Genomic DNA, 12,954 nt, shown 5'->3' on the forward strand with positions numbered 1-12,954 from the left:
ACAAATGACTGAAATTAAGAAGCTGAAAACATAACATAACACATGATGAATGTCAGAGAAGTTGATTTTGCTGCAGGTTGAGGAGAAGGTGAACAGCAATGAACAGGTGTTAAAACTATTATGTACATTTAGCAATACATGGATGTGTGGATACATTGTCTGGGAAGCCATAATAATAAGTGTTGGGTGCACACTGCCTATTATCAAATTCCTTCTTGTTTATTTATGTACCAGGCCTTTGACCCAGTGTTCTGGTACTCATAGCCATAAGAATGGACAAATGGGAGTGACAGAGATAAAACAGATTAGATGAACTAATAGTGCAACACAATTTCAAGGAGTGTTGTAGGGCCTCATTCTCCTGACAGGAAGAACAGAGGACTAAGCACAACTAGCCTAACCTTCCTATTTTCTTTAACCTGGTGTTCATGGTTTCACAATACATGTCCTCCTTGATTGATCTCGATCGATCGATTTATGTTTTTCACCATATATTTGTACATACCACATTGCATTTTCAATATGGTCTGTATACTAACTGGTTGAGTCATCAGCCATCCAGTCCATCCATAGCTGATTTTTGAATGCGATTTAATTAATCATTTATGTATACCTTTTGTGCTCTTCTTACTGTTAGAAAGTCCAAGTTCAAGTCTAAACTCACAGATAGTCGAGTCCAAGTCACATCACAAGTCACGGGTTACTGTGACTCGAGTTATGCTGCTCTCAAGTAGAGACAGGCCCTGAACAGCAGCATTAACTCTCACAGGTCAACCACATACAGCCAGGTGATGGAAATATGTTTACAATTCATCTTTTTCTCAACAGCCTCAAGCCTGTCCACACTTATCACTTCTACCTATACAGTTGGGGTAATGTTACGATCCTCTGAGGACTTTGTAATAGTGAACTTTTGGTCTCTCACCCACTACAGAACACTTCCACACCTGGCATTACTGGTATACATGCCACTACTAAACACTGCCACAGCAACAGCAGACACAGTAGACACACAGCAGACAGGGTGTGACAGCTGCAGATACTGTAGGTGTACAGAGGTAAAATATTTTGAAGCGAGGTGTGTCTTCCAAAGAAGCAGAGTAGAAAAAATTTCTTGTGCATTGTTCAATGTTCATTAGTCTTTATCGTGGACATTCTAATCCATATGTTTTGTCAAGCAAAGCTCTGAGCTCAGTTTTTTAAGAATGAAAGAGTGTGAGTTGGCAAGAGTGCTTGTGCGAGAGAGGGCACTGTTCTGTTCTGGCATCCATTACAATTTAATTCAGCTGTGCCCCTTTTAGTGGGCCGGGCCTAGTCTGATACTGTATGTTTACTCAAGAGGGGTGGAGTCAGTGCAGTTGTAGTGAAAGCAGGAATAAACAGACCTCAGTTGCTCCGATAGACTGGGAAATAGAAAGAAAGGTCAAGCCAAATTTCTGAACGTGGGACAGAGTGATATCTTGTCCATTTTGCATCATGAATACTGAAACGACGGAGCAGACAGTCGTAGTGACGACAGAGGGAGCTGCTGAGAAAGGAGGGAAAAAGGTACAGTAAGAGGCATTGATCACGTGACCACCAGGGTCAACCAGGGACATGCATGGTGATTGTGTGTATGTACTGTATATGTTATTGTCATGTGCTTTGTATTGTAATGTATCTTTTTACTGTTAAATGTGAGAGGACCTCAATGGAAATAAGTCTCAGGACTTTCTTGTGTAATCCTCGAACTGCTGTAACCATGTGGTTTTCCCTTTCAAAATAAATCAAATCAAATAGGTGACCTGTCTACTGTGTGTGTGTCTTACAGTGTCCTCTCGGTGACCACCACATCCACAGAGAGGACGTGAAGCAGATTTGGAAGGAATGCCATGAGGAGAGCTTTTGGTACAGAGGTACACTTTACAAAACACACACCAGTACATAATAATACTTCATAATTTTACAGTATATGAAAATAAGATGCTACATGTATCTGTAACAGTTGATCTAGGAGCAAGTGGAACCCACTAATCTCTGTTACATATCCCCAAAACCTTCAAGATGTGAGATGAATCAGTGTAGTTTTGGTGTGCTCTTATATATATATTGTAGCGCTGTTGTTGAGTCCAGCGTAGTAGAAAGGGTTGGGCAGGATGCGTCATCCACATGTGTTTACATTATTCTGCTGGCTGAAACCCAAGTCGCCCGTGACCTTAAAATACTTCACCACGTAGAGAGAGACAGAGGAATCTAATTGTACTATTTTACAATTAGCTTGACATGGGAACTTAGTATATATTTTTTTAATGATTACCGTTCTATAGTGTTGATTTAAGAAAAGGTTTAAGAAATACTTGAATATAATTGGCTCTGCACATAACTGTAATCCCGGGTTTACCGGGCGTAGGTGTCATACGTATTTCCGGTTCAATTCAAACCTGCTCCCAAGGCAATCAAACAAAGCTTTGGGAAAATGAACTGGAACAGGTTGGCACCTATTTGGCACATATTTGCTTCACTTTGAAAATACAGTATATTTTTACAGGGACCGTACCTATATTCCCCAGGTTCTATGTTCCCCAGGTTCTATGTTCCCCTCCCACCCCAAAAAAGGTTCTATGTTCCCCGGGTTCTATGTTCCCCGCTTAACCAAAAATGGGTTCTATGTTCCCCACTCATCCAAAAAAGGGTTCTATGTTCCCCACTCATCCAAAAAAAGGTTCTATGTTCCCCACTCATCCAAAAAAAAAGGTTCTATGTTCCCCACTCAACCAAAAAAGGTTCTAAAAAAGGTTCTATGTTCCCCACTCAACCAAAAAAAGGTTCTATGTTCCCCGCTCACCCAAAAATGCGTGAAATGGTGAGACATTTAAAAGGTTTAAATACATGTATTTATACCCATCCAGTTTTTAAAGTGTCAAAATATGTTTTGAAAACTTATTTGACATGACTCAAAAACTATTTAGGGGTGTCACGATATATTAATTTCACGGTACATATGATACGATACACGATATTGGGCTCACGATATCGATACGATGTTATTATCATTTTTACTATCATCAACATTGGCCATCATCTTCAGTTTCAAAGTGCTTAATTTGTAAAGCATATAAAAAAAGTTACAACGTTTTTTACATACAAAAATAAATACTTATTATACTTATTATATACTTATTATATATACTTAATTAGACCTGCTAGTGGCGCTATAACAGGCCAATGTGAAATGGGTGGCATTTCTTCCTCGGCCTAGTGTGAATGTGCGTGTGAAATTTCACGGAAATTGCAAGCTGCGTTCATGATTCGAAGCATTTTGTTCAAAACGGACCTATCCTGCAAACTTTGGAAGCCAACCTTAGCCAATCAGGATGGAATATGGGAAATCGGACAGATCCGGGTTGATCACATGACTATAGAGATACTGTGTAACGATTTGCATGACGTTTGGATAAAATCTGTAGGAGTAATGTCAAAAAATGGGTTTTGCACAAATCGGCCTCCTGGTGGCGCTATAACAGGCCCATGTGAAAAATTTGGGGCAGAGGTTCTGAATTGGTATCGAGGGAGTGTGTGTGCACAGTTTCGCAGCGAGCGGGCCAATGGTGCCGGAGATTAGCTGGTAACACACGGACAGGACACACACACGGACAGACGGACGGACGGACGGACGGACAGGGGGTAAAACATACTCTCTCGCCATGCCTTTCGGCCTGGTGGAGACAATTATGCAAGCTTAAAGGACAACCCATTTTCACCCATTTTCAACATATCTTATCTCATATAATTGGTCCTTACCAATGCTTATTATCATATGGTACAATTTTTGTCCAAGATGGCCGCCAGGGGAAAGGGGCGGGCAAGTTTCTGATAGTAATTTCTCCCCATTATGTTCAGTTGTGTGTGTTCAGAGATGTTATTAATAATTGGAAATGATTAACTAGGTTCGATTCCCGCAGGGGACGCTGTGGGCGTTGGGGGTGTGTTCTCTCCTCCGCGTCATCAGTGCCCATACCCTAGGTGGGGTTGGCGAAAGGGCCTTTCTGTGTGGAGTTTGCATGTTCTCCCCGTGTCTCCTAGGGTAGGTACCCTCACAAAAACATGCAGTAATCCTGGTCACTATACTGCCTCCCCCTGGCCAGCTGGGGCGCCTGATGGAGGGGAAGGGAACTGGTTGGAATAACGTGTTCCTTCCACGCGCTACGTCCAACCAGGGAAACTCTCCCCTGTCAGGTGACAAGAAGGTCAGTTGGCTCTCATGCATTGAAGGAGGCATGAGCTCGGCCCTAGCCTCCCTAGGTTGGCAGAGTGAAGGTAGTGCCCAGGATTACATAGACAATTGGCACTGGGTGTAAAAAATAGGGTTACAAAATCGTGGGATAAAAATTTAGAGAAAAAAAAAATGTATGTTTCCTGCATTTTTGGGTGAGCGGGGAACATAGAACCTTTTTTTTGTTAATGGGGAACATAGAACCTTTTTTGGGATAAACGGGGAACATAGAACCCAGGGAACATAGAACCTTTTTTGATGTATGTTTCCTGCATTTTTGGGTGAGCGGGGAACATAGAACCTTTTTTTTGTTAATGGGGAACATAGAACCTTTTTTGGGGTAAACGGGGAACATAGAACCCAGGGAACATAGAACCTTTTTTGGTAAGGGGGGAACATAGAACCTTTTTTTCGGGGAACATAGAACCTGGGGAACATAGAACCTGGGGAATATAGGTACGGTCCCTTTTTGCACAGTATACAAACAAATACAAATAATTTACCTGTAGTCTTGCAGCCTTTGTTTGACAAGGGGATGTGGTTCAGATTTTAGGGGCAGGTATTGCGGACCCTGTGATCAGTAGCAGGGTACAGTAGATTGACTCTGACTCTATGACTCTCCATCTTTAGCTCTTCCCCTCTCTGTGGGCAGCATGGCTGTCACTGGAGGTCTCATCTATAATGGTACGTCATTGTCGTTCAGATCACTCAGCCTCCATATCCTAAAACTTAATAGAAAATATTAATGTTATTTAAAAAAATGTTCTTTCTATGCAGGCGTTTGGCAATCATCAAAGAGGTTGGGTCCTTTTCCAAAACTAGCTGGTACGTGTCCTGGAGTTCATTTTACAGCTTCTAATCCTTCATTATTGTCACTCAGGTGTTCAGACTGGCGGCCCAAATCCAATTCTTGGCCTGTTTGGAATCTAATTAGTTTGATCAAGTCTGAATAGAAATGGAAAATGATGTTTGTGAATCAGATTTGAACCACATTCCTATAGGTGGTTTGAAATGTAATTCAAAACTGATTTCAAAACATGTGTCTCAGTGTGGACAGACTGGACACTGAGACACATGTTTAGAAGCAATGTGAGCTTATAGATGAGGTATACGACGTTACCATAGCAACCAATAGGTCAACGATGTGTGAATACACAAATCCGATCTGGTAACTTGCAAATGACAGTGTGGACAGTCAGTCCTAAAGATTTGCCTGCAGTCTGAACAAAGCCTTATAGCTGTCATTGGGACAAGACTATGACAATGTTTCTGTTCTTCAGTGGCTGGAATCCTGGGTTTTGCAGTAGGAAAGGCCTCTTACGTTGGAACTTGCCGAAGCAAATTTCAGAAGCTTGGCCCTGGGGTTGGACCAGGATCTGGACCAGGATTTGGCCCTGGGGCTGGAAGACCAGGCTTTGGACCGGGCTCAGGACATAGGTGAGGTTTAACACACTACAACATAACCAGTCATGTTTCTTATCAATGTCATGTCATGGCAGAAGGTAATCTTGCTGTTTGAAATAAAACTCAAGTTGACATGAGTGCACCAGTTTGGAAATGTTATGTTGTAGTGACAACAGTATGCTACTATGGTACATTACTGTGTACAGACAGAGTAACATACATGACTAAATATATGAAAAAGATACCTGTCCACACCTGTTGTTAAAATAAATAATAATAATTTGTGTGCCCTTTGAGAGATATGAAATCCAACATTAAAACAAACTGCAGACTAAACTAAATTGAGGACATGTTATTCCTACGCTGAATAACACATCTCTTAAAGGACGACTTCACCGATTTTCAATATCTTCATATAATTGGTCCTCACTAATACTCATGATAAAATGGTAAAAAAAAATTCTACTCGGTCTGTGTCTCAGAGGAGGGCTGTGGACAGTTCAGAGTCCCGTCTACCAGTGACATCATCAATGGGGAATCCAAGCTAATAGAAACTGCAGGCTTTCTATTCCTGGAAAGTTGCAATGCAATAAAAGAAGCCATTGTTCTCGTGTTAATAAAAATCTAAATAAAAAATGTGAAATCTTGTTGGAAAAGAAAATCATGCCTAACGATGATGTCACTGGTAGACGGGTTTCTGGACTGTCCACAGCCCTCCTATGAGACACAGACCAAGTCGGAAAAAATGGTACCATTTTATCATGAGTATTAGTGAGGACCAATTATATGAAGATAGGTTGAAAATCGGTGACGTCGTCCTTTAACTACTTAAGCCCTATGTTGTTGTACGACAAATAGCTCAAATAATCATGCGATGCATTGTGATCTTGTAGATCTGCTATTTTTGCTTTTTTTTTTTTACTTCTTTGAAAATGTTTGAAAACATTCATCTATACTGACACGTCCAAAATAGTGACACCAGGTTGAAAGACAACAGATGCCACTAACACCAGATTCTCATGATATTGAGGGATCAGATTGTATTTTATGTGTATTCAGAAAGTACTGTCTGGGACAAGTTTTCCCCTTTGAGAAAATAAAACATGTGAAAGAAATACCAGGTTGGTATTGTAAAGGTCATATTTTGACTGTGAAGTTCTAGCTAGATTCAAATGAAGCCCCTGTTTTAGAGTTAAAGGGATAGTTCACCCAAAAAAAATCTTATTTTCTATCAATTACACCCCATAAAGCCTTGAATTCATGGAGATTTTGTGTTTTTGGCGCTTTCCTAAACCAATAATTTGATTACCGGCGGACTCAATGGAGACTCTTTGAGTCTCCTACCCGAGAGTCCACCGGTCATCAAATTATTGCCTCAGGAAAGCGACAAAAACAAAAAAATCTCCATGGGGTGAGTAGTCGATAGAAAAAAATATATTTTGGGGGTGAACTATCCCTTTACAATTAAATGAGTCCAGTCGTAACTCACCCATCAACTCACCAACTAATACATTTAAGGGCACTCTTTAGAATCCGTGCCTCACAGCCCTGCCCACAGTCTGCCATAGAATTTCCTCAAAGCCGTCTGCATTAAGTTTGTGACCTTTAGTTTAGTTTATAGTGTGGCGCCGCATGTCAAATAGACCAATCATTCAATGCACTTAAGATAAAGCATAAAGGTGATATTGTTTGACTGAGCCTTGCCCCTCCTAATGCTGTTAATAAATAGGAATGATAAAGTCCCTTTGAAAATGTTACGCCACATCCACGTGACTGGACTGACTCATAGTAATGCCCACAGACACTGTGACTGGACTGACTCATAGTAATGCCCACAGACACTGTGACTGGACTGACTCATAGTAATGCCCACAGACACTGTGACTGGACTGACTCATAGTAATGCCCACAGACACTGTGACTGGACTGACTCATAGTAATGCCCACAGACACTGTGACTGGACTGACTCATAGTAATGCCCACAGACACTGTGACTGGACTGACTCATAGTAATGCCCACAGACACTGTGACTGGACTGACTCAGTAATGCCCACAGACACTGTGACTGGACTGACTCATAGTAATGCCCACAGACACTATGACTGGACTGACTCAGTAATGCCCACAGACACTGCCACCATGTATGTGACTGGACTGACTCATAGTATTGCCCACAGACACTGCCACCACGTATGTGACTGGACTGACTCATAGTAATGCCCACAGACACTGCCACCACGTATGTGACCGGACTGACATATTTTCAGTGATGTGTTTCCTTCTGTTGTTTACTTTGCTTCTTTTGTTTTATTTTTGCTTCTGTGTTTTGCTTTGTCTCTGTGTTTTTTAACTTTCCCAGTGTATTTGGTTTTCTCTGTACATCACTTTGTTAACCCTGAACAAGTTTTAAAATGTGCTTTATAAATAAAGTGGATTGGATTGGATTGACTCATAGTAATGCCCACAGACACTGTGACTGGACCGACTCATAGTAATGCCCACAGACACTGCCACCACGTATGTGACTGGACTGACTCATAGTAATGCCCACAGACACTGCCACCACGTATGTGACTGGACTGACTCATAGTAATGCCCACAGACACTGCCACCATGTATGTGACTGGACTGACTCATAGTAATGCCCACAGACACTGCCACCACGTATGTGACTGGACTGACTCATAATAATGCCCACAGACACTGCCACCACGTATGTGACTGGACTGACTCATAATAATGCCCACAGACACTGCCACCACGTATGTGACTGGACTGACTCATAGTAATGCCCACAGACACTGCCACCACGTATGTGAGGAGTGCAAGAAACAAGCTGCAACCGCACCGGCACCGGCTGAGAAAGTACAAAACTAGAGGTACGTATCGTAAATCAGTGGTTTTCAACCTTTTTCATGCCAAGGACCCCTAGATATACATTTGGCCCCCCATTTGAAAATGTTTTGTGCCAGGGACCCCCAGAAGCAAAGATATCAGTACATTTTCGCTTTAGAAAAATATAAATATTCAAAGATATGCACACTTTTTCAAGGTTTTTCAAAAATAGCGGATCTACAAGCTCATAGTGCGGCACTCGGTGCCGCACTATGAGCTTGTAGATCTGCTATTTTTGAATAGCCAAAGCTAAGTGGTTAAAAAGGATTGTGACGCTATTAACTAATTTTGCTGGGGACCCCCTGGTACTCCCTCAAGGACCACTGGTGGTCCCCGGACCACTAGTTGAAAACCACTGCCCAACTTGATCATACTATAGCGTCACACAAAAGTATCAAAAGTACTTTTGATGCTTTTTTCATTTGAATCCTGAAAAGTAACAGTTTTTGAACGTATGAGGTTTTCTATCCGACAGAGACGATATGTTCAAAGATTTACACATTAAAACATTATTTAGTTATTAAACCATACCTCTCCATGTGTTTCAGGTTCTACTGAGGACACAGTCCGTCTCTGAAACATGCCCTTCAACTCATCAACTTGTCTATATCATAATAATTATAATATTGCAACATGCCATTAGAAATAAAACATCTATCCCCTGCTTTAATAACTAAAATAAAGATATATTTTTCATAAATAGTCCTATTCAAGGCTACCAATGGTTGCTTTATTTCTATTATGCTTTATTTCAACGTTGAAATTGTATATATAAATCAAGCGTAGGGTCGCTAAAAATCCACCCCCATAAAATGGGATAATTATATAAAAATGGTTGAGAATCCCTGGGCTACTGTGATGTGTTTGGGACTCATTTGCTTTGCAGTTCATTGGCTGCGGACAGATTTGTCTTGCTATGTGATTGTTTGTCTTATCTTTATCGTATTTAGTAAACTTCTTTTACTATAGGCTACTTGTGTATATGACCATTTTAAACGTCATGTTCTACACTGGTGGCAATATGGATTACTTGGGGTTCAATCAAGTGTCTTCTTTTATATTCAGATACACAATAAGATATAGTCTACTTCGTGTTCCAAAACACATAAAATAAACTAATTTCTTTTAGTGCTAAAAGTGTGCTTCAAGTGTGTCTGCAATCCTTTGGTGTGCAAATATACACTTGAACTTATCATCTCATTGAGAGCCCAAATGTGGGCAACTACTTGCTAATTCTGTTAGTTTGTATATTGTATATTGTTATAGGAAATATACCTAATCTTGGCTGCTGTCAGCCTTGCTATCAATGTCTAATGAATGATTGATTGATAAAGAAAAAGACCTCACTTCATCACAAGTCAAGTCATTCCTGAATGCTACCGTTTTTCTGGAACATTAGCGTCATCTACAGGCTGTGGTGGATGACGCTACCAGTACCCCACACCCCTTGTATCAAGTTCAAGTGGTTCAAGTTCAAGTTTGTTTACTTTACAATTCACATGGCAGTTTCCAAATCTGAAATACATGAATATTTACAGTATCAACAGGATAAAAGATGAAACACTGTATACACATAAATAGACTAAACAATCATGAGTGTGTGTTGACATAAGACTTAAAGGAATGTGATGGATCATTGTCTGCATCTTTCAGTTACAAGGAGGGAGAGACGAGTTACATTTGCTAAAATTTACAAATTTACAAAGATTTAACAAGTAGTTTTAATGCAACATACTTAAAACACATTGATTGCCAAGAACGAGTTAACTCGTTTTTAGAATCCATCGCTTGATTGCCTAGATCGAGTTAACTCGTTTTTAAGAAAAAAAATGTTTTTCAAAAAAAAAAAAAAAAAATATTATTATTATTTTTTATTAATTTGACCCAAAGACCAAGGAGATATGATTTGTCGAAGATCTAGACTCCCATCCACTTCCTTGTTAACTTAAAACTTAAAAATGTTGTATCTCAGCTCCTGAGTACTCTTTTTTTTCAATGTAAAAACCCTGGCATGAAAATGCAAAAAATCTGAAATAATTCTGGCAATCAGTGTAGTAATGCAACATCACTTTTACTTTTTTACTCCTTTTGATTTTACTCCTTTACATTTGAGCCAAATGTAAAGGAGTAAAAGTAACATTGAAATGATTTGGTTACATTCTACTTGTTACGGTATATTTTTAACCATTAAAAATAATAAACATTTTCTTTCATTCTCTCAGAGAGTCTTGTGAGAGTATTGTGCTTTTCTTTATTGGAAAAGCAGAATATATTTTGTTTTATTTTAAACGTTTCAATGATACATTCTGATTATTTAAACAATATCAGATTGCAGGAAGTATCTCAGTACTTGAGTAGGTTAGTCTGTTCACTATAGCCACTTAAAACCTGTATATAGCTGTACTTCTCAAACGTTTTCATGTCAAGGACCCCCAAAATGTATTTGGCTGCGGACCCCCATCTCAAAAATATTTTGTGCCAGGGACCCACCAGAAGATTTGTGTTAAACATGCACACAAGCGCACAAGCAGTGCTTGTAGATCAGCTATTTTCGGAGAACAGATTTAATGTGCAGATTACCAATCTCTTAAAAAAAATCACACCCTGTGTGAAGTGGGCGGTGTCTTGCTAGCTAATCACAATACTGAATGGAGTCAACCAATCATGTACAAAAGATAAATACATTTATTGAAACACTCTTTATGAAAGTCACTAGCCAATGACTTTCATAAAGAGCCAATCACAGCATGTGTCTTGCTAGCTAATCACAATACTAAATGGAGTCAACCAATCATGTACAAAAGATAAATACATTTATTGAAACACTCTTTATGATGGACGAAACCATAACTTTAAAAAAACAAATTTATGTTTTTTTTAAAGTTATGGTTTCTTATATAGGGTTATGCACATGTGTCATGTGACGCTGGCCAATCACAGTCCTGAATAGATTGTGATTGGCCAATCACGGTGCAGGGTTAGGCGGGGTAAAAGTTTGGCCAATCACAGCGCACGATAATTGTACAAATTTCCAAACCTCACTTATAGGGGCGGTTTCACCGCCCAGAAAAACACCCAACAATCTACATTGTTAATAAGTGTTCTTGAATCTTGAAACAGTGTAAATTATAAGGCATTGGCAAGCCAAAAATTACTCCTTCAGAGTGACCCAGGCCAGGTTCTAGAGTCTAGAACCCGTGAGGGCCGCATGCGGCCCTCACCGTCACTCAATGCGGCCCCAGGCCAAAATATATATATTTTTTCATGTTTATTTCGAATATGTTAATAAAAACAGAAGTATTTTCTTTTGCACTTTCAAAATCACAACGAAAAACAAAGTAATCTAAACATAGCCGAAATGGTGAACTATTGCCTTCAGCTGTTCCAAACATGCAACTTTCCATGATTTGAATTACAACAGTCCAACTTTTTGAGTAATGGGGTACTACTGGTGAGAGTGCCGATAACCATTGTGGCCCCCCAGAGTGAGTGTGGTAATTTAGTGGCCCTCACCATCTACAAAGTTGTCCACCCCTGTTCTAGACCAACAGGTTTTCGTGCAACGACTACAGCATACAGATGCAAAACAGCTTCTCTAGAAACAACACTTTACAAGTGAAATATAATTTGCAAATGAAACATAATTTACACGTGAAGCCAGACAGGGTAACGATGCCCCGTTTTCAGTCATTTATCGATAGATAAAAGGTATTATTTTGGGTGAACTATCCCTTTAAGCGCGTCTCTGTGTACTCTCTGACGGTGTCCCTGTGACTGCTTCAGCGTCAAAAGGGGGCGTGGCGACCCTTTGGTGACGACACGTTGGCACACCCTATTACAAACCTGGACATGAGCAGTAGAGGACTATTATGAATGGGTGAAGTATGAACATGATTACATGCCAAAAATTTGTCAGAGCTTTAGTTTACTAAAGTATAGAAAACAAGGGTAGGCTATAATGATCTGAGAATGCATCCCAAAACAAACTGATACGGCTACTACTCTGCCTAAAAGCCAAAGGAGACTCTTTGTGTCTCCTACCAGAACCCTGCTGGTCGTCAAATTATTGGCTTAGGAATGCGACAAAAGCTAAAAATATTCATGAATTCAAGTCAGTAATCGATAGAAATACGTTACTTTTTGGGTGAACTATCCCTTTAACTTAATCAGACACAAAAAATATATTCACCTGTTTCCCATAGGCTGTGTGTTTTCCACTTCCTGTCGATTTCATTGGATATCATTGGTCATCTGACCAGTTTCATTGGATTTCATTGGATCAAATTGACAGGAAGTGGAAAACACACAGCCTAGGAAACAGGTGAATAACTAGAAAACGTGCTCCTCGGAGCACAGTTCTCCGCAGGTAGGTTATTGTGGCACTATAATAGGCCAATGTGA

General features: G+C 40.0%; 1 protein-coding gene across 2 annotated transcripts; it reads left to right on the forward strand.

Moving 5' to 3' along the window:
* The first annotated feature begins 1,328 nt into the window (after positions 1-1,328).
* ociad2 (OCIA domain containing 2) lies at positions 1,329-9,271 on the forward strand. 2 transcript variants are annotated; one of them, XM_080430242.1, is made up of 7 exons: positions 1,329-1,548; positions 1,811-1,895; positions 4,883-4,936; positions 5,030-5,077; positions 5,533-5,689; positions 8,457-8,537; positions 9,102-9,271. In XM_080430242.1, exons 1-6 carry the CDS (start codon positions 1,477-1,479, stop codon positions 8,533-8,535), a joined length of 495 nt encoding a protein of 164 aa, XP_080286368.1. In that variant the 5' UTR covers positions 1,329-1,476; the 3' UTR covers positions 8,536-8,537; positions 9,102-9,271. The 2 variants fall into 2 exon arrangements, with proteins under 2 accessions (XP_080286368.1, XP_080286367.1); XM_080430241.1 differs by having other exon boundaries at positions 1,330-1,548; positions 8,457-8,554.
* Positions 9,272-12,954: the final 3,683 nt, after the last annotated feature.

Source organism: Gymnoscopelus braueri (assembly GCF_963280865.1).
Source record: "Gymnoscopelus braueri genome assembly, chromosome: 6".
Classification (NCBI taxonomy): Eukaryota; Metazoa; Chordata; class Actinopteri; order Myctophiformes; family Myctophidae; genus Gymnoscopelus; species Gymnoscopelus braueri.